General features: G+C 46.1%; 1 protein-coding gene across 1 annotated transcript in view; it reads right to left on the bottom strand.

The window, feature by feature from the left end:
- The window catches only part of WDFY4 (WDFY family member 4), a 250,705-nt gene that overhangs the window by 154,105 nt on the left and 75,982 nt on the right, over positions 1–20,618 (bottom strand). The window contains exons 23-30 of the mRNA XM_068548935.1: positions 17,308–17,460; positions 13,115–13,188; positions 10,918–11,079; positions 10,216–10,307; positions 8,321–8,420; positions 6,162–6,367; positions 5,196–5,365; positions 2,933–3,058 (exon numbers count right to left, since the gene is read on the bottom strand). Of these exons, the coding sequence (XP_068405036.1) occupies positions 2,933–3,058; positions 5,196–5,365; positions 6,162–6,367; positions 8,321–8,420; positions 10,216–10,307; positions 10,918–11,079; positions 13,115–13,188; positions 17,308–17,460 (1,083 nt within the window). The remainder of the gene's footprint in view (positions 1–2,932; positions 3,059–5,195; positions 5,366–6,161; positions 6,368–8,320; positions 8,421–10,215; positions 10,308–10,917; positions 11,080–13,114; positions 13,189–17,307; positions 17,461–20,618) is intronic.

Raw genomic sequence — 20,618 nt, 5'->3', positions numbered from 1 at the left:
TACTCCAATAAAGATGTTTAAAAAAAAAAGAATGAACTACCAACATACATACTGATGAGTGAAAGAAGCCAGAAGCAAAAGAGTACATACTGTAGGATTCCACTGATATTAAGTTCAAGAACAGGCAAACAAATCTATGGTTACACCGTGCAAGGAAATAATAGCAAACGAAGTAAAGTTCCAAGCAAAATAAAATAAACTGTTTGAGAAAGATATGTTAGCATTATTCACTACAATTATATTTCTGACCTTCTTCTCTTATCCTTCCAGTTTTTGCCTTTTAGATTTTGATGCTTGTCTACCATATTTGGTAAATGATGCTTTCATGGCAGATATCTTCACTGAACCAAAATAATCTTCCAGTGACTTTGCTTTTGTTATATGTTTGTTAGATTTCAGAAGACTGGGCCTTGTTTTTTGACCCAGTTTAAGGGTCACGTCTGTTATACAACAGTTAACCATTTTATGTTTGCTATTATAAAGTAAATGTTTAGCCTTACTTTCTTACTTCCCTCAGCATACTATGTATTTTCTTTATTTTAAATGCTTTCATGTTATTCCTTTGGTTTGCTCTTTCTAAATAACATTGATGTAAAAAGGTAACAAACTCTCTATGGTGCAAACAGAAAATATGCATTTTTTTCAGGCATCCCCACATTAGTTGCACATTAGGTCTACAAGGGAGCCATGAATAAGTTTCCCAAAGATGGAAAGTGTAAAGTTCACATGTCCTGACTAGGACAAAACTAAACTGGAAATGAATAACAACAATAAAAGAAAACAAAAAATTCAACTACATGGACATTGAAAAAGATGAATCAAAAAGGTCTTTAAATCTGCAATCACAAAAACTCTAGAAAACAACAAAAAATTAAGATGTCAAATATCAAAATTTTAGAACTAGCCAGAAAAAAATGAGGGGAATGATAAATACATCCAAAGTTGGTTCTTTACAAATCCACAAGTCCTCAGCTCCTTAAGTAATGGGAGAAGTGAAGAGAGAGCATGGACTTACAAATTAAGAAGAAGAGGGAAATAATCACACAGAAAATTAAATGAATTAAAGGAGACCATTTGTGCAAACTGAATAAATGGGAAGATTTTTAAAAATACCAATTACCTAAACTAGGAGAAGGAGACATTTAAAAGCCTAAGCAAGGCAATAATGGGAAAAATTCAGCCCCAAGAAGTTTCATAGAACAATTTAAATAATATGAGTCATGGATTTAACATCATCTTGAATAAAAAGAGAGAAAAAAAAGAAAGTCTTTTTTTAGTAAAGACTAGCATAATGTTGATATCAAAACCTGACAACATATAACATAAAGAAAACCACAACATAATATCATTTATAAATATGAATGCAAAATCATAAATTAAATATTTACAAGCAGAATAAGGAAGTATGCTAAATGAATAAGAACAGAGTGACAAAGTGAGATCTTTGCAAGAATGCAAGGAAATCTATTGATATAATTCATCAGAGGTAAATGTTTAAAAGAAAAACCCATCTGATCATCTAATTATATGCTAAAAGAGTATTTAATAAAAATTAAGTACATTCCTGTTTTTAAAAAGAGCAAAAAGTTTGATCTATACTTTCCAAGCATTATGAACACACACACAGAAAAGCTGGCAAAAGGTGAAACATGCAATTCACAGTAAAATAAATAGAGATGGTTAATAAGCATATGAAAATGCTATCAATTTCAGTGATAATAAACGCAAAAGAACTCAACTATGAAATCTTCATCAGTTTGGCCGTATCATTGAGGCTGTGAGGACTGGGCCAAGCCCATCTATGGAAGACGGTGGGATGTGTGTTAGGAGGAATGTACATGTATAATGTCTACTGCAACCTTCCTGAGAAAAAGAATGCATGAAGTACACCTTGACCCATTATCTCACATCCTGGAATTTACACTAAGGAGGTCATCAAACTAGAGGGAAAAGACGTCTGCTCGAGAAAGTTCATTACAGTCTTTTTATAACAACGAACATTCCGAGAAACAACAAAAATTTCCATCTTCAAATATAGATGATTCCCAACAAAATGCTGAGAGAAAAAGGCAAAGGGAATTTATGTGGTCTGATCCTCTAAGGATATGGTATACTCTTAGAGAGGTGTCTGGAAGGATATTCCACTAAAGTTCACAGTGGTTATCTCTGGATGGGAGTGATTTCAGGTGATTTTTACTTTCTACTCTTTTTCTTATTTAAATTTTAAAGGTAATCATGCATCATTTTACAGAAGCAATTAGGTTTCCCCACACATCTCAAACCTCCAGTTGCCTTTAGAGTCTATAGAACGAAGCCAGAATTTTTCAGCCTCTCATGGGTGTTCTTGTTACCTGGCTCTCAATTACTCCTGCTCACAGGCCACGTGGCCTTTGCCTCCAGGTCTAAAATAACCTCTCCACCCACCTTCAAGGTGGACCTTGAAGGCCTGAATCAAAGGCTCTCCATGTCATGTCTGTAGCAGGCGGGCATCTGTCTTCTCTAAGACAGGTCTCTCTACCTCATGGGTCCCTCACTCGAGAGGCCCACCTGTCCTGGTAGAGGTGAGCTCCTTGAGGGCAGAGACCCCTTTTCCCCCTCCATAGGGTCCCTGAAGCTCCCGATTTAAAGCAGTTGCTCAGAAATGTTCCCTTTGACTGGAGTCGTTAAATCTCCCAGTGAAGAAAGTCAAATGTTTAAACAAATGGAAAACAGATGTCTTCTGGCAAGAGCCCATAAACTCCACTGGTGACAATTAGATTGGGCTTCCCATTGAGCACCTAAGTTATCACCTTGCCTCTTCTATCAGGATTTCTGAATAATACCTGCAAATTATCAGCACTACCGGGAAGCTGCTGGGAAAAATCAAGGTGGACCTTTCTGAGCTTGTCTTCCCGTCAGAACCCCCTCTCGGCATGTGGGGAATGGGTCTCACCTGGCTCATGGTGGCTTTCAGCATCTCCAGGAGCAGCAGGGCACCTTCAGTGCACAGCCCAGCCCGGAGGACTTCTTCCCTGTGGTGCTTATGCAAGAGCCACTGAAGCATGGCATCCAGGCTGTCCTGAAAGAGGAGGCAAGCGCTGTAAAGAGGCCTGTGGCTACGCAGCAAGGGGACCGGCTTTCCAGCCAGCACGTGGCATTTCCCAGGGGCCCCAGTGGGAAAGGCAAAACAGCACGGTAGCAGCCCAGGTGGCTGGCCCATTCAGGGAGCTTCAGCCCATTAATGGGGTAGAAGGGAAACACACACCTCCAAGATGGTGCTGAAAACCCACCAGCAACTGGTATCGAATTTAGTTCTTTTGGTCTGACATCACAAATACTCAATCTCCCAATCAATTTTAATGAATTTTTATAAATGAGATTATAGAAAATGTGACAAATTCAACGGCTTTAGGGCAACTGCAGAGTGCAACAGAGAGAACGTGGGGTTGACAAGCAGGACGATCTGACTTTGCCTCTTTAAAAACTGGGCTTACACAAGCTATTCAGCCTCTTGGCAGTTCAGTTTCCTTCTCTGTGTAATGAAAATTACATTATCTGCCCCATGGGATTGTTATAAATATCAAGGAAAATAAAATATGTAAAACATCTATCACGGGTCCTGACATTCAGCAAATGTTTGTTTCTTGCAATACAGTCTTGGAAAAATAAAAATAGAGGGTTTTGATGAACTTAGCACAGCATATTAAGAACTTCATTTTGAAGTGTGATCTCTAATACTATTAGCATATATCAAGATTGAGATAGGTCAAATATAAGGATGTACGAGAGGTGAATTTTTTAGCCCTCTATTTGCAAAGACTTGCCCCTCCACCCATGTCAATTCAGTGCAGTTTAACTCAACTCTATCAAGACCAAAAAACAATTTCTGAGTCTGTCTGTCAGGTGCCCAGGAAGGTGAGTAAGGGGCGGGGTCTATTTTTGAGGTGCTCAGTATCTAAGGGGAGAAGCAGATGTAAATGTGCTGGTGCCATATAAGGCAAAGGCGGGTGCATGATGAGGCCCAAAGAGGAATGGTTCCTGTTGTCTAGGGAGTGTAAGCAGGAGGTGGCATCTGAGCTGAGAACTGAGGGAAGACACCTTTCCAGGCAGGTGATGGCGGGAGAAAGGGCTCATTAAAGGCCCACAGCAGGCAAGGACAAAGCAGCTGGTCTTACTGGGGAGGTGACTCAGGAGGATCACAGCACAAAGGGCCAGCGAGAAAGGAAGCTGGGCTGGGGAGACAAGTGAGACATCCAATCAGGAAGGGTCTTGATGCTGGCTGGGGGACTCTGAACGTGATCCCACAGGAACAGGAGCCAGGGAAGCTGTGGATTTGGTGCAAGTCGGTGAGTTAGTGAACTAGAGGCTGGTGAGAAGGTACATACAGTGAGTGTAGACTCCTCTTTGGAGAAAATTGGCCAAGGAAAAATAGGAGAGTGATAAACAGGACAGGAGCTGGTCAAGAGTGTGAGTCAAGGGCGCAGCTTCTGGTTTTAGGTGGGACATAATTTATCATACTTATGGTCTATGAGGAAAGAGTCAGCAGAAAGAGATGCCGAAAATATAGAAGAAGGGATAATAAGGGGTGAGGTCACTCGGGGAAAGGAGTGGAAGGAATCCAGACCAGCCCTGAAAAGCTGCCCTTCCAGCAACAGTGGAGAGAAGGTGATAAAGAGGGTCATGGAATACACAAGTGGGGGAGGGTGGGGTCCTGAGGCAACGCCCCCTTCATGGGGGCCTCTACTCCTACCATGACGTAAGTCATCTGAGCAAAGGGCGTCTGTGGGCCAGAAGGCTCGGGGCATATAAGGGTCACGCTAGAATGCAGGGGAGTAGCAGGGGCATTACTAAGGTAAAGGGACATGTTTCTTTGGAGGACATAAACTGAGGCTCTATGTCTGTTATGGGAGCAATTCACCTCCCTGTGTTGCCGCCGCCATCGTGTGATTTCTCTAGCTGTGTGCAGAAGGAGAAAGACTTAAAAGAGGAACCGATAAAAACAGAGACCTGCTGTGAGGGACATGGGAGGCAGAGGCTGAGGAAGTGAAGGGTATCTGAAAAGCTAGCCAGGGGTGGGACTGCTAGGGAAGGAAGTGGGTCAGGACCAAATCTGGAAGACATGGAGGAAGGGGAGGGGAGTCTTAGGGACCTGCCTTGGTCATACAGAATCAGAAAGCCAAGTGTGTCACTCCATCCCAGGAACCCCAAGAACCTACTTTGGGCCCGTCCATCAGCTCTGTAAGTGGTGTTTGTAGGAAGAAGGTGGACACGATGAGGTAGACTTCCGGAATATGAACATGATGGGCCAGAAAGTCACTCAAGACTCGGAACCCAGGAAGCAGGCAGGGGCTCTGGTCAGGCGTGGGAGGGTGGCTCTTCAGGTTATCTATTATGAGGGGGAGGGGCACAAAATCCAATTGAGAAAAATTGCTGTTGCTTCTGGTCAAGGTGAGAATTGGGCGCAGAAAGGAATCCCCTACCACCCACCCATCCCACAGAGATGCCAGATGGAAATATATGTCATACATACTGGAGCACAAGAAAGTGCTCAACAAGAATTTTTCCTATTCCTGACATGCTCATTCATTCGTTCAAAACCAGATGCTTATTTGGTGCCTACCACGTTAGAGGCAGTAAGACCTCTTTGTATTAGGCAATAAGAACATAGTGTTTTGACAAAATATACAGAACCTCAGGCCTTTATCAACTACTTACAATGTGGTGGGAGGGACAGACTTTACAGAATTAAATACCTAAATAAATATGTATAAACGATGATAAGCACTATAAAAAAAAAATAGAGTATAACAGAGGTGCCCTAATCCATACGGGACTCTCCTCTCCTAGAGGAAGTAACATTTGAATCAAGAGCTGAAGGATGAATCCACATCAACCAGGAGAGCCATGCTGGTACTGAGGGTTGAGGAAGCATCCCAGGAAGAGGGAAAAAGCTAAGGAGGCTTTGAGGAATGGGAAGAAATCCCCAGCATCTGAAGAGCAGTGAGGCCACGGTGGGATCCTAAAAAGAAAGTCAGAGGGGGCGGGGGCTGATGGGAGGGAAGGGGTCAGGGTCAAGGTGATCCTACAGCACGGACCTGTGAAAGCCCCAAGGAAGTCCTGGCAGGTCCTCACTCACAGACCACAGGGGGCACCCTGCCTCCTGGAGATGACCACACACTCACCCATCATGATGTCCACGCCCTCGGAGCTGCATTCCACCCAGGACCCCGCAGACAGGCCATCTTTAAATCGCCCGCGGAGGGAGGGGTTTGACAAAAAGTGCAGCAGCAGCTTCAATCCCAGCGCCACTGTGCTGGGGTGCACATGGCCCTGCACGAAGAGCAGGAACCAATCGGGCCCCAGGTTCAGAAACATCTCTTCCTTTGTCCTGCGGGGGGAAGGGGGTCGATAAATGCTATAAATTACCTCTCAGCCCATAAGCAAATGACATGTCCAGAAAATTCAAATAACGTTCAGCTTCACTAGTCACCTAGAAAAGGCAAGTTAAGTTTAATATCTGGATATCACTTAGCAAAGTACATGCTACATTTTAAAAGATCGGTAAAATAAAATGCTGGCAAGGTTGCTGTGAAATAGATGAATTTGCCTATTAATGGCTGAAGTGTAAGTTGGCCAAAGCTTTTGAAAGCAACTGGAAACTATGTACCAATAGATGTAAAAATATGCAGACCCTTTGATAGCCCTACTCACTAATATTCATGCCTACACAGTGTCTGAATGGCCACCCATCTAATTACATCAATGCAGTCACATAAAACACATAATGGTTACTGAACTCCCTTTTTAAACACACTGTTCAAAACTAATCTAAATGGAATAGTCCAATATTTATGCACCTTTATTGGCTTAGACAAAAAAATACATGTTTAACCGTCACTTTCAAAAATGAATTTTAAAATGATGAGTCTAGAGAATACAGACTTGCTAGAGGGAAAGGGAGGGCAGGGAGATGGGAAGCCAATCCTCAGGGGCAATGGTTCAGCCAAAGGACTCAGCCTCGTGAGAGCCAGGGAAGGATCCATCCTGGCTGGGCAGTGTTCTCAGCATGAGCTGCCAGACGAGGCATGGTGAGGGCGTGGCTACTGGAACTAGGAGTCAAGAGACCATCTTCTCTTCTAGCCATGCCTCCGTTTGCTAATTGGATGACTTAGGCAGAGCTCTTGATGAGCTCTGGTCATCTTCCTTCATTATGATGATGAGGAGGAGGATGATGGTGGTGGTAGTGAGGATGATGGTAATGAGAATGGTGGTGGTGATGGTGATAGTGGTTAGCTGATGGAGTATTTACAGTATCCCAGGCACCATGCTCAGAGCTATCCACATATTAATTTCCATCTATGGCAGCTACTATCTTAATCCTCATAAAGATGAGTAGAAGAGAGGCATAGAGGGGAGGCTTAGGTAACCTCCCCGAGGTCCCTGGGGGGCAGAGCTGGGATTTGAACCCAGGAGGTCTAGCTGTCAGAGCCCAGGTGCTTAAGCACTACACTATATTCCTTTTCAAAAAAGTGAAAAGGAAGGGACTAGCTCATCTCCAAGGCACCTTCCAGTTCTACCATGCTGTGATTCTAGACACGTAAAGACTTTTTAAGCACTATTTGAAAGGCTGTTTTACTGAGGGGTAACTCCCCACCCTGATTCTTCCCTGCCCCAAACACACGTACACACTAAAATGTCAACTCAGTGAGAGTAAGGATCCGGACTGTCTTACTCAGCACTGCATTCTCGGAGGGAGGAACGGTGTCTGGCACACAGGAGGTACTCAACAAATAGTTCTTGAATTAATGACTCTAGAGCTGAGATAAAGCAGGCAGTCGGAGAGAGTTAATGGAATTTTATGATTACACGTTGTTTTTGAAAGTTATTTGAAGGCAGATACTTCTTTTCCCAGCTTGGAAAAATAACTCAATAACAGTAAATAGCAGAAGAATTTGGCAAGCCTTTTCCTTGATAGATGTTATTTAGGCTAACCATTTCTCCATTCTATTGTCTGCCAAGTATAGGACATCAAAATCGGCAATTATCACAACTGCCAAAACAATAACAATGACACTATAGCAATGGTGACAAAAAGCGTTTATTGTAATTACACCAAATCTGTTTTGAGTTACTCGTGCCCATTTAACATCTGCATCAGAATATCTTAGGGCAAGGTCTGCTTTATTGGGTGGAGAAAATATAATTTTCTTTCTGACTAGTACAGAAAACACATTGCAGAAAACCAACTCAGAGATGCTAAACTCTTCATTAAGAAAAGGTTTTAATACGCACCCTGTATGAAGCAGCCTCATGCCAAATCACTCTTTCTGGAGCTACTTACTCAGAGGACAGATGAAGTCGGGAAGAAGATATTACACTGAGCAGCATCTCCAGCAACTGGTTTCTGAGCCAGATTGTCTTTCCAGATGTTTGACTTCCAGCTACAAAAAAGAAAATTCAGATTTGAGAAAAAACAGATGTAAAGAGACATAATATTTGCTGCGGTAAGCAACCGTATTCACCAAATGCTTAGTTCTCCCAGGAGTTGAGACATGGATGGGACTTGAAATTTTGGCTTTCAGTTCTAGATTTCCATGCAATGCTTAAAAAGAATTTCAGGAAATGTTCCTAAAGTTCCCTTTAACTAGAGATGTTTTTGATGCTCCCCATTCCCCACCCTCCACTAAAAAAAAAAAAAAAAAATCCTAAAAATGATAAGGTCAAATTCTCCTTCCAGTAGAGGAATTTTTAAAATTATCATAGGCTGCAACATTTCCTGAGCACCTACTACATGCTGGGCATTATGCAAGGCACTGGGGGCAAAGAAGTGAAGATTATGATCCTTGATCTGAGTTCCTGCTCTCAATTTGTTTCTAGGCTAGACCTTTGGCATGTCTATGTTGCACTAAAAATAGAGCTTGAATTGTAGCAAGAGGTATATGGATCCAACGGAAGAAGAAACTTTACTTCTGAAGTGTTATTATAACCCTGAAGGCCATGTAAATATTGTCTTAATAGAAGATGTTTAGTGAGATAAAGTGGAGTCCCTATGAGAAGAAGGGTTGACGAAACAGTACACTGTTGTCTCATTATCCATTCATTCTTCCCCTTGGTTAGCCAGTTATTTTACCACCAATTTGGGGCACACCCACCATGCTGTAGAAATAAAACTGATGAGGCAGCTTGGAGAACCGGAGTCAGAGTCCCCTCTATTTGGATTCTGGCCCCATCTCTCACTAAGGTCCTAATCTCTCTGAGCCTCCATTTTCTCATCTGTAAAATGGGAATAGTAATTCCTACTTTTCAGGCTTGATCTAAGGATAAGAGATAATTTATCCGGATTGAGTAACACTATCTAAGAGAATCTTTTGCGGTAAAAGTGTTCTCTATCTGTCCTGTCCAATGCAGTAACCACTAGCCTCACGTGGTTATCAAGCACTTGGGACAAGGCTAGTGTGACTGAGGAACTGAATTTTTAATTGCATTTCATTTCGATTAATTAGAATTTAAATTTAAATGGCCATGTGCAGCTAGAGGCTCCCGTCTTGGACACAGCAGATCCAGAGGGCCCAGGGCAAAGCAGTCAGTAGCTGTCCCCCTCACATTTGCCCTAGCAGAGGGAATTTGGAACACGATGTAGCTGCTGTTCTGAGTCTGGTTAGGGAGAGAGAGACTCAAAGAAACAAAGCACAGACCTTTGCATGATATTAAGCGCAAGGGCTCTAGAAGCACAGAAGAGATGACTTAACCTGGCTTGTGGGACTGGGAACGGCTGGTCTAGCGGGGTGAGATGGGGTGGGGGCGGGGCAAGGGAGGCACTCCTGCAGAGCAAACAGCACCTGCAGAGCATGGATGGACGGGCGGACCGACACACATTAGGACGTGTACATGCTTCAGAGTGTTGAAGCTGGGGCTCATCAGGGGAGCAAGGCAAGGGCTGGGGCATGAAGGCTCCCACCTGCTGGTCTACAGGGAACTGAGTGTTATCCTGGAGGCCTTGGAAGCCATTCCAGGTTGTGAAGGAAGCACATACGATTTGCGTTTATTCGTGACCATAATCATAGAGCTGTGACCTCATAAGCCACCGTGTGGGAAAAACAGCTCGGCTGTGGGTGCCTTCCCCCTCCTCTCCCTCAGCCTTTCATGCACAATGGCCCCACAGCATGTTCCTCTCAGGGCCGTCACGGGGGCTTGTCCTGCTGCCTTCAGGCTGGCGTCTGGGAAAGGTCTTCTCACCGGGCACGGAGGGGTCCGGGGCTCCGTCCACGCAGATCTGCCTCTCGTTCACCGATGAAGGCTTGAGGGTGTACACAACAAACAGCCCGATTCTTAAGACAGAAAGAGAAGGACACACTCAAATCTGGGCTCAGCCCCTGTCTCCTAAACACACGTGAAGGTTTTCTACAGTGATCCACCTAAATGCGGCTTCAAGGGAGGGTTTGAGGGGAATCGTGTTATTCTGTGATCAATGTGATATTTCCAAAGACTTCTCAGATCTGTCAGGATTCATCAGAGCAGCCAACTCTGGCTCTGCCAGCTCAACAGAACAAACAGTGATGAGGACAGAAGAGGTGAAATGTCCTGCCAGCGGGGACTATCCTTTGGGAAGTCTGCAAAAGGCAGGCAGGTTGGGTCGTTGGTTGGTGAGGATGCCTGTGCTCACAGAATTTCTGGAGTTCTTGGCACAGGAGGTGTGTCCGAGCACCAGGGAGCAGTGAACACACAGCCCTGCTGGGGAGTCTAGCGGACCCACCCCTTTTTTCAGCTCTCCGCCCTGAACAGAGAAACTCCTAGGAGGTTCCAAGGAAATAGAACCTGCTGCTGCATTGAAGGGGCGGTATTGCTGGGCTGAGCATGGTCAGGGGAGAGCTGGTGCCTACGTTCCCTCATTAAACAGCCCCGAGCCTCTGCCCTTCCCCCGGGGAGTTGGCGCAGTACCTGCGCAAGTCCTGGAGGCTGAAGTGGCCCCTCAGCTGACAGCCCAGGATGGCAATGATGGTGGGTATCTTGGAGGGAGCGAGGCCTGGCTCGTTGAAGAGGAAGACGAGCTTGGGAATAAGCCGCGCCTGGTGAGCAACTTCAGCGTTCCGGGGTCCTTCCCTGGTGAGCCCAGGAGAGAGGCAGTGAAAGCTTTTACTGGAACGAACCAAACTTGCTGTGTTTCTGCTAAAAAGGTTCCACCGGCTGGGCTTGCTCCGTGGCCCTCTGACTCCGATGTGCTCTTGGCAACTCGTCAAAACGCTGTCAGACACCCATCGAATATGTCTGCCCAGTGCCAGAATCGCTTGGGGATGAGTCTCCCGGTGCCCTTCCACCCCTCCACCCCCTCAACCCCCCCACCCCTGAAAACTGCCTTCAAAGACAACCCCAGTTACTGACTTTTAAATTCCAAGCCTCAGGGAAAACTAATGCTGGTGTCAGAAAACTCAGAACAAAGAGAGCAGACTGGAGTGTGACCGCGGAGCACTTCCCAATAGCCGGAGCGCGGGCCTCCGCGAGCCCATCTGGGTGTGCGTCTTCCTGCCCACCCCAAACCACAAAGTGGATGAACACGCCGCTGAGAGTCAAAGGGGGAGAGAGACAGAATTCAAGCCTCCGCGCTCCCTCCTTAGGATAATCGCAAATACAATTTCCAGTAAATTCTACTCCCCCAAAGAAAACAGCTTCCAGGGTGAGTGTCCGTCTCTTAGAAAACAATAGGTACAGAAAGAAAGTGGAAAGTGAGAGAGAAAATAAAGGTGGAGGAGAATGAATTTGGGTGGATTGCTCCTTCTTGAACTGTCCTTTCAGTACTACTGTGTTGAATTCTGCCGAGTGCCACATCTCTGATATACAAAAGAGGCAGAACCAGCCCAGTTCTGCGTGTGACTTGCTCTCATGGGCTCAACGGGAAGATGTGCATTCATCACCTATAAGTCCCCACTGTCCTTTGTGCTCTTTCTAATCACAGCACTGAGTAGCCTGCTTTTCTGTATTCCTTCACCACAGGGCTATGTCTTGTCCTTCTGTGAACTTCTAGCACTAAGAACTGGTGTGGAATGGAGTGGGTTTATAATAGATAGTCCATCATGAACGGCTGCATGAAAAGATGGTTGCAAATACATTCAAAACACTGAGGTCCTAATGATCTCTAGAACAGCTGACATGTGAGGAGGCGGGTGGGGGTGTGTGTGAACAGCTTTATTTGTAAGGAAGGAGGTGGACTGATAGGCTGGCACCCCTGCCTCCCTTCTCCCATATTCTGATCACAATCCCTGGCTTTCCTTGGGAATTGCCTCTTTCTAACTCCCCTCCACCCGCTCCAGAGGGGAAGTCATGCTGCCTGGCCACATGACCCAAGATGGCCCCGTGAGACTCCATCCTATTGAGAGGACTATCGAGTGAAAAAGAAGCCCTGTCTGCCGACGGTGCTGAGCAGAGGACATGCTGTGAGGATGTCCAGCCAGAATGAAGTAAGCACAGAAGAAAGCACAGATGAGACCAGGGACAGATCTCAGATAAAGTAATATGAGCATCATCCAGACAACATGTGAAGATCTGCCTCAGTCAATTGTATGAGCCAATAAATTTCCTCTTTCTCCACCTTCCTTTTTTCCCTCCCTTTCTTCCTTCCTTAAGTTGGTTTGAGTTGTATTTCTGCCACTTGCAACCAAAAGAGCCCTGACTAATTCAAAAAGTGACACTCAGTGTGATGGTATTTGGAGGTGGGGCTTTTGAGAGATGCTTAGGTTATGAGAGTGGAGCCCTCATGAATGGGATTAGCACCCTTATAAAAGAGACCCCAGAGAGTTCCCTCACCCCTTCTGCCATGTGAGGTTGTAGTGAGAAGACAGCCAACTATGAACCAGGAAGTAGGTCCCCACCAGACACTGAATCTGCCAGAGCCTTGACCTTAGACTTCCAGCCTTCAGAACTGTGAGAAATAAATTTCTGTGATTTGTAAGCCACCCAGTCTATGGTACTTTCATTACAGCAGCTGTGTAGACTAAGACAGACATGCTACCACCTGGGGACCCAGTGCTCTGGGTGGGGAGAAGGCCGTGGTTGCTGAACCACCGGCTGTCCTGTCCTCTCAGTCCCTGTTCTTGGCATGAAGCCTGTGACTGTACCCCCAGGCTGCCAAAGCCCAGCTTACCTTGGTGATTGAAGGATTTCCACAAGATGGGAAAAGAGGGAGAGCTCCAAATTGTCCGCAGCATTCATCCAGAGCTGGAAGACAGAACAAACACAGTGAAACCAAGGTGTGTGGAGAGAAGGGTTTCCAGGCAGCGTGAGCAGGTACGGTGCTGGATGTGGTCTCCTTTGGCTCGGAATCACTAACACAGCTTACTAGCTCTGGAATCAGACTAGCTCTCCTAACAGCTAGAAAGTAGAGGGCACCTCCCCCAGGGGCAAGTGCGAACACCATTCCTATCTTCCCCATCTCTGCTGCTCTCTGGAGCTTCACTGTGGGTCTAGATTCTAACCAAGGACACCTGCACTAACCATCTCCTACGTGTGTCCCACCCTGGGCCCTGCAACCTGTGTGTCCACACACCAAACAACATCTCATTTTCATTGGATCCTACAAGGCAAATACCAGTGCTCCCAATTCAGAGACGTGAAAAGACAGGCTGAGACAGACCACTGAGTGACAGGTACCTCACCACCCGCAAGTGATAGGACTGGAATTAGAAGCTGAGTCCCACCTCTCAGGTTTTATGCTGTAGCAACTTGTGCATGCAGTTTCTTCAGTTCCCCTATCTATAGAACCTGCAGCACAGCCCATGTTCCCATCTCCTGTGAACAGAATTGTGAGTGACATGCAGCTGTGAAATGCACTGAGATTCTGAGAGTGAACTTTATCACTCGGGTTGCTTTCTTCATTGTAAACAAAATGCAGCTGCTCCCCATCCTTCTGGGGCAGAGGTGATGGTGTGCCTTCATGTCTCATTTCTACGTCCCTTTAGAGAGCTCTACTATTTCTCACCTAAATGCTGACATTTCCTCAGGCCCAGAATCTATAAGGTTCAGATGTAGGATTGTAAGAGTGCACTCATACAGCAGCAAAAAGAGCTCACACTTACAAATGATACCATTGGCTCGAGGCAAGAAGCATCATACAAAGTCCTAAAACGATATCATTATCTGCGTTTAGTAGATAAGAGCAGTGAGGCTCAGAGAGACTGAGTAACTTGTCTGGTGCCCCACGGTTTTTAATTGGCAGAGACTGGCTTCAAAGCCTGGTCAGTCTGACCATGAAGCCCACTCTTTTGCCTCCTCTCTGTGTTCCCCTACAGGCATCTCCTGCAGACAGTGACCTAGAGGGTCAATAATCAACCTCACTTGAACCAAGCAGGTGGCCATGGCTCCATCCTTTTACTAACTGGGGAAAACAGAAGAGTCTCAGTGGACATAAGTTTATCAGGAAGGCAGAGACTGTCCCTCCCCAATCCCCAGGGCCCAGCATCACACATGCCATGTAGTGGGCACTTAATAAGGATCCACTACATTTTTTAAGAGTGAATGCAAAGTAAACCAAAGTAAGATAAGTGGATTACTCTTAAGCCAGAAACAGGCTGACAGATTTCCAGCTCCTGTAAGCACAGCCACTGCCCAGTACACACAGAGGTGGGGCAGCTGCCATTTGAGAGAGCTGGTGCGGATCGATGTGGCTCCCAGGGAGGTAGGGGTAGCCAGACATGGCATCCCAACATACTCAAGAAGGTGCCAAGAGCTTTGCATACTTGGAACTCATCCATTCATTCATGAAGGCAATCATGAGCAAATGATGACCAGGCTCTGTGTCAGGAGCTGGAAGAGCTGAGAAAGTAAGACAGGAACCCTGTGGTACCCCTTACCCTTCCCACAAAAGAATATCCTCCCCCCGTTTTCTTTTCCAGAGCTTTAGAACAATAAGAAGTTGCCACAGCACATTTGAGGCTGCCTAGCTCTTTTAGAAATTACTTTATATAATACCAACTGTCTGAATTTTGGGAAACATGCATAATTGAATCTTGTGGTTGTCATCCTGTGTCACATAACCCCTGTACTAAAGACTGCATTAAGATGCCTGGCTTAAATTTGTTTGAATATCAAATTCTGTTCTCTCCCCACCCCTGGGACCACCTCACTCTCAGAAAGAGGCGGCCTTTTCTGAGACCACAAGTCTAAGACACGCATGACTTCGACTTCCTGCCCCTTCCAGCTTCTCAACTTCCTGCCCCTCCCTGCTGCACACCCGTCATCAAGGATCACCCGCCTTCTCCTGTAACCCACTCTCTGGTCTCCAAACCCTCCCTTTCCTTGAAGGACTTGCCCTGTCAGTTTGATTCTCATACTGGTATTTTAACCACCCCTTTTTCACTGCTCAAGTCTCCTATCTAAGTTCTGAAACTCTCCTCCTTCTATTTTCTTCTCTCTCTTTTTCTTCTTCAAAAGCCCACTGACTGTCTCCTTCCCGCCTCCTCCCCGCTCTTCACCTCATGTCTGACCCCACCACTTACTCTTCACTGGGCCCGTCAGTGACCTCCAAACACAACCCATACAGCCCTGCCCTTACTGCGCCTGATGTAGGCAGACACTGAGGAAACTCTTCTTCTTTTTGAAATTCTCTCCTCCCAATCTTTTAAAAATTTTATTTCATTTCATTTTGTTTTAGTGTGGTTTTTTAGCATCTTTTTGCTTGTTTTTATTGGTTGCCTATTTTCTTAACCCCAGTGTGAAAAGCACTGGCTCAGCTGAGGGGTAAGTTTATTCAGGGAGGGGACGGGTGGTGCCCATGGTGGTTCCAGGAACAGGCAGTGGGAGCACGGTGGGTTCCTGCATGGGTCATTCCTGGGCTGGGCCGATGGCAACGACGTCGTGGAGCCGAGCTGCCTGAGCACGGCCGCAGCATTCTGGAAGGGGCAGCAGTGCTGCCAAGGGATGCCGTCTTGTTTACCAGGGTGGTAAAGCCATTTGTGCACATCTGCTTCCCCGCTGTGCACAGGAAGCCCGTATCGCAGGCCTTGCTGGATTCCCCCACAAGCCTTGCACCTATCTGCAGATCCAGGTCTGGGTGTTCATCCTGGCCTGGTCCAATTAGATAATATTTCATTCAGGTTTTTTGTAGCTTTTATTTATGAGTAAGATTGACCTGTACTTTTTCATTTCCCATACTATCCTTTTTTGGTTCTGGTATCAAGATTAGCTCATAAAAGAAGCTGGGAGAAATAATACCTACACTATGATCATGACTATGATTTTTAAAAAATACATACATTATGCATAGAAAGTACAAAAAAAGGGATGCATTCAAGGTTAACAACAGTCATCTGGGTCTCAGAAAGAGGAGTTTTTCTTCCATTTTTCTGTAATTTTAAATATTCTATAATAAGCACATATTATTTTTTAATTAAAATAAACAGTTTTAAAAATACTTCCATGGACTGCAGTGTGTACCGGGTAAAGTGTGCTCCCTGCAGCTTACCATCCTCCGCTGTCTTCTCTCCCTCCCCCTCCAGCCTCACCTCTACCTGCAACAACATCCCCACAGGTGCCCCAAGCCCCTTGCTCTCAAATGCCCATGGTTGCTCTCATCCCCACACGTGAGCAAATAGCATCCACTCCACCTGAAATATTCCCCCATTGAACACACTCTGTCAAACTCAGCCCCAGAGCCCGGATCCACTGAGCTGACTGTCCTCTCCTTCCACTCCCCAGATGCCCTGTGCCTCCCTCACTGGCACCCAGCACATTGTAGCACCACCTTTGTCATGTCCTGGGCCCCATCGCTGCATGCAGGGGCTGCATCCTGGTTATCACCATGTCTCCAGAACACACCAGTGCCCGACCCTAGTGGGCACTCAGTAAACAATGCTCCGTGAATGGATCTGTCCACCCAAAGGTCTGTGCAGTACTCCTCACTCAGCCTCAGGTGTGCCCTCAGCATCTCTCACTCATCCCTTTAAAGGAACATTTATAAACAGCAAAGCACCATCCAAAGGAATTGGTATGTTTTAAAATCCTTCTTATATATGGAAGCTTACACTTTTAAAATCCTTTTCCAGATACTATCTGATTTGGCTCCCACACCAGCCTGTGAGGGAGAGGAGATGGTCTCCCTTTCACACATGAGAAGACTGAAACTCAGAGAAGTCAAGAGACGTGCCCGAGGCCACACAGCCCATTGGTGGTAGGAGTTAATTCTTAACCAAGGCCTCGGAACTCCAAAGCCTTGTCAGTTTTCTCTCTCACTACCATCTTGACCATCGAGGAAGCTGACCTGCTGGGTTTAGAGAAAGCTCCAGGCTTTCTGTACCATCACACACCTGTTCCTTTAGGGCTAGTGACCAGTCTCCAGTTTACCTCGAAATTGCAGAGGATGTGCTGGAAGACACCAACGTTGGTGATAGCAGAGGACCCAAAGCCCAGTTCTGCGGTGCCGGCAACGGACAGGATCAGCTGAAAAATGCGATGGTTTAGGAAAGAGGTCTTTTTCCTCAGGAGAAATGCCATTATCTGCAAAGGTTAAAACACAAAGCAGTTGCCTCGTGAAAGCATCGTCACCGCTCTTTCTCCCCCACCCACCTGTTCCTACTGGCACCTTTGGTCACCCCAGTCTGAAAACGCTCCGCTCTCTGGTGCTACCTCTTCCATTCCCTTGTTATCAGAAGGAAAACATATACCAACTTCTGTGGCTGCTTCCCCACCAGTGTCTGCTTTTCTGTACTTGAGGCTTCACCTCTCACTGTGGGCCCCCGGCTCCTTCCTGAATCTTACAGATTTCCAGAATGCCACCTTCTCCTGGTTTCTTTCTACATTTCTGAGTATTTTTCTCATTTTCCTTTACTGAATCCTACATTCATACCCATCCTACAGATGTTGCTATATCACTAGGAAGCCACCACCTGCCCACGAACCCAGTTACATCAGCTTCACTTCAGGCTGCTGCCAACAGACGTGCCATTCTGCTGTGCCAGGCCCTGGGAAACTGGCAACACGCAAGCATCCATACCGAGTTGGAGGCACTGGGATCCCAGTGGCCCACACTCATCTCAGAGACTAATAAGATGGACCTCACCTAGCCTCATGTCTCTGTTGACCTCAGTCACACAAAAGTCAGGCTGACCCGCCGTCCACTTGCATCTGGGTTCTCATCAACTTCATCTGGATTCTCAGCTCAGCTCATCCACAGCTCAATCCCCTACGCCTGTATCTGACACAGTCCACCCTTCTCCCTGTCCTCTCAGACACGCTGTTCCAGTGTGTCATTAGGAAGTCTCACTTGTTGTTATGGACTGAATGTTTGTTCCTCCCCAAATTCATATGTTGAAACCCTGTTCCCCAATATGATGGCATTTGGAGACAGGTCTTTTGGGATATAATTAGCATTAGATGAGGTCATGAGGGTGGAGCCCTCACAGATGGGATTAGTGCCCTTATAAGAGTCACAAGGGAGCTTTCTTCCTCTCTCTGCTCTGCCATGTGAGGATACAATGAGAAGTGGGCCATCTGCAATCCAGAAGGGGGTCCTCACTCAACCTGACCATGCTGGCATCCTGATCTTGGACTTCCCAGTCTCCAGAACTGTGAGAAAATTAATTTCTGTTGTTTGTAAGCCACCCAGTCTATAGTATTCTGTTATAGCAGCCCAAACTGACTGAGACAATTGTAATCAGCAAATAATATCTTTTCAGACTGTTCCAGTCACTTCTTCAGCATATCCCCACTCCCCCACCAGGACATAATTAGGATGGCTGAAAGCTGCTTGAGAAAAATCACTCAGGCTGACTGGTTTCACTTTACATTAATAGTGTCAAATGTCAAATTTGGCCTGGCAGTCCAGCTCTTTTTTTAGTAAGCTGGCTTTCCTCATCCTAAAGATGATGATCTCATCTCTTCTCCTCTCTCCTTCAGCCTCCCTCCCCTCCACCACCTGACTCAGTATACAGCTGAGAATTTAGAACCCATCAGACGTGAACACTCTTATCTCCCCACCATCTGATCCACAAATGCCTGCACTGCATTCCTTCCTGTCACAAGCAGGGTTTCTATTCACCTGGCCTCTGGGACCCACCCCTCGCCTGCTCCTTGGGATAGCTCTTCTCTCCTAGCTTCATCCATCCTTCTCTCTTCTGCCACTTTCTTCCCGAAAAATATGCCCTAGTAGTTCTCCTTTTAAAGATAACCTCCCCTTGAACCCTAATCCCTCTAGTTTGGGCCCCATTTCTCTACTCTTATTTGTAGGTAACCTTCTTGAAAGCACTATTGGACTTCCCCGGCGGTGCAGTGGTTAAGAACCTGCCTACCAATGCAGGGGACACGGGTTCGAGCCCTGGTCTGGGAAGATCTCACAGGCCGTGGAGCAACTAAGCCTGCAAGCCGCAACTGCTGAAGCCTGCGCACCCTAGAGTCCGAGCGCCACAACTACTGAGCCCTCGTGGCGTGCTGCAACTACTGAAGCTCGCGTGCCTAGAGCTCGTGCTCTGCAACAAGAGAAGCCACCGCAATGAGAAGCCCTCGCACTGCTACTAAGAGTAGCCCCCACCCGCCGCAACTAGCGAAAGCCCATGCACAGCAACGAGGACCCAACGCAGCCAAAGATAAAAAAAATTTAAAAAATAGAAAGCACTATCAACACACTCAGGCTCCACATCCTCACTTCACATTCTCTTCTCAACCCCATTCCGCTGGCTGCTGCCTCTTCCTGCCCACCTGCCTTAGAAAGGTCACTAGTGACTCCCAGGTGCCAAGTCCAACAGGGACTTCTCTGTCCTTAGTTTGCTGCATTATTTATCAGTATCTAGCATTGTTTGACTATGCCCACCTCCTCAAAACACTTTATTTTTCAAATTCTTTGACAAAGCATTTCTTTGTTTTCTCTTCCTTCTTCCCTCTCAACCTCCCTTGTTGGGTTTTCACCATATTTCCAAGCTCTACCTGGTTAGTTCCTCATTGCTTCCTCCTTTGTCCTCGTCTCTCCTTTCACTACTCCTTTTCTTTGGCCGTTTCATCAATTTCCTTAGATTAAATGCCATCATGATGATATGGATGACTCTCACATCTATACCTCCCACCAAGCATGCCCTTCTGAACTCCAGAGCTGGGTATCCCACCTGATATTTTACCTCTGATGTCTCACAGTCACTTCACACTTAGCATGTCCCAAATGTCTTATTCCTTCCTGTTGGCAGCACTCTGGGTGCACAGCGCTGGCTGTTTTCATATGTTATGTGCCAAGACTGCTCACAAAGACTCCAAGTCTCCCCAGATCCGGGATGCAGTCTCACATAACGTTGGATTCTATCCAGTCTCCGATCTTGACCCTTCAAACCATCTTCCACACAGGTGTCAAATGTCATTCTAAAGCATAAGTCATTCCACTTCCCTGTTCTAAGCCTATGAATGGTTACTGATCACCTCTGAGATAAGATCCATGTTCCTTGGAGTGGCGGGGCTCTGACCCTTCCCTCCGTCTCCATCTAGGCTGTGCACCTGCCTGCAATTGTACTTTCCTCCCAGCCATGTCGAGGAACCCATCTTGGATCCCTTAAGTGTTCATAATGTTAATCTAGAACACCATCCTCCATCTTTACCATGTTATGAAAATCCATCTTATAAAATTTGGCTGGATGTCACCTAGTCTGACAAGAGGATGATAAATAAGTTTGATAGAA

This window comes from Eschrichtius robustus, chromosome 7 (assembly GCF_028021215.1).
Source record: "Eschrichtius robustus isolate mEscRob2 chromosome 7, mEscRob2.pri, whole genome shotgun sequence".
NCBI classification, from domain to species: domain Eukaryota; kingdom Metazoa; phylum Chordata; class Mammalia; order Artiodactyla; family Eschrichtiidae; genus Eschrichtius; species Eschrichtius robustus.
The sequence above is the reverse complement of the archived record's forward strand: the minus strand, read 5'-3'. Positions and strand labels throughout refer to the sequence as shown.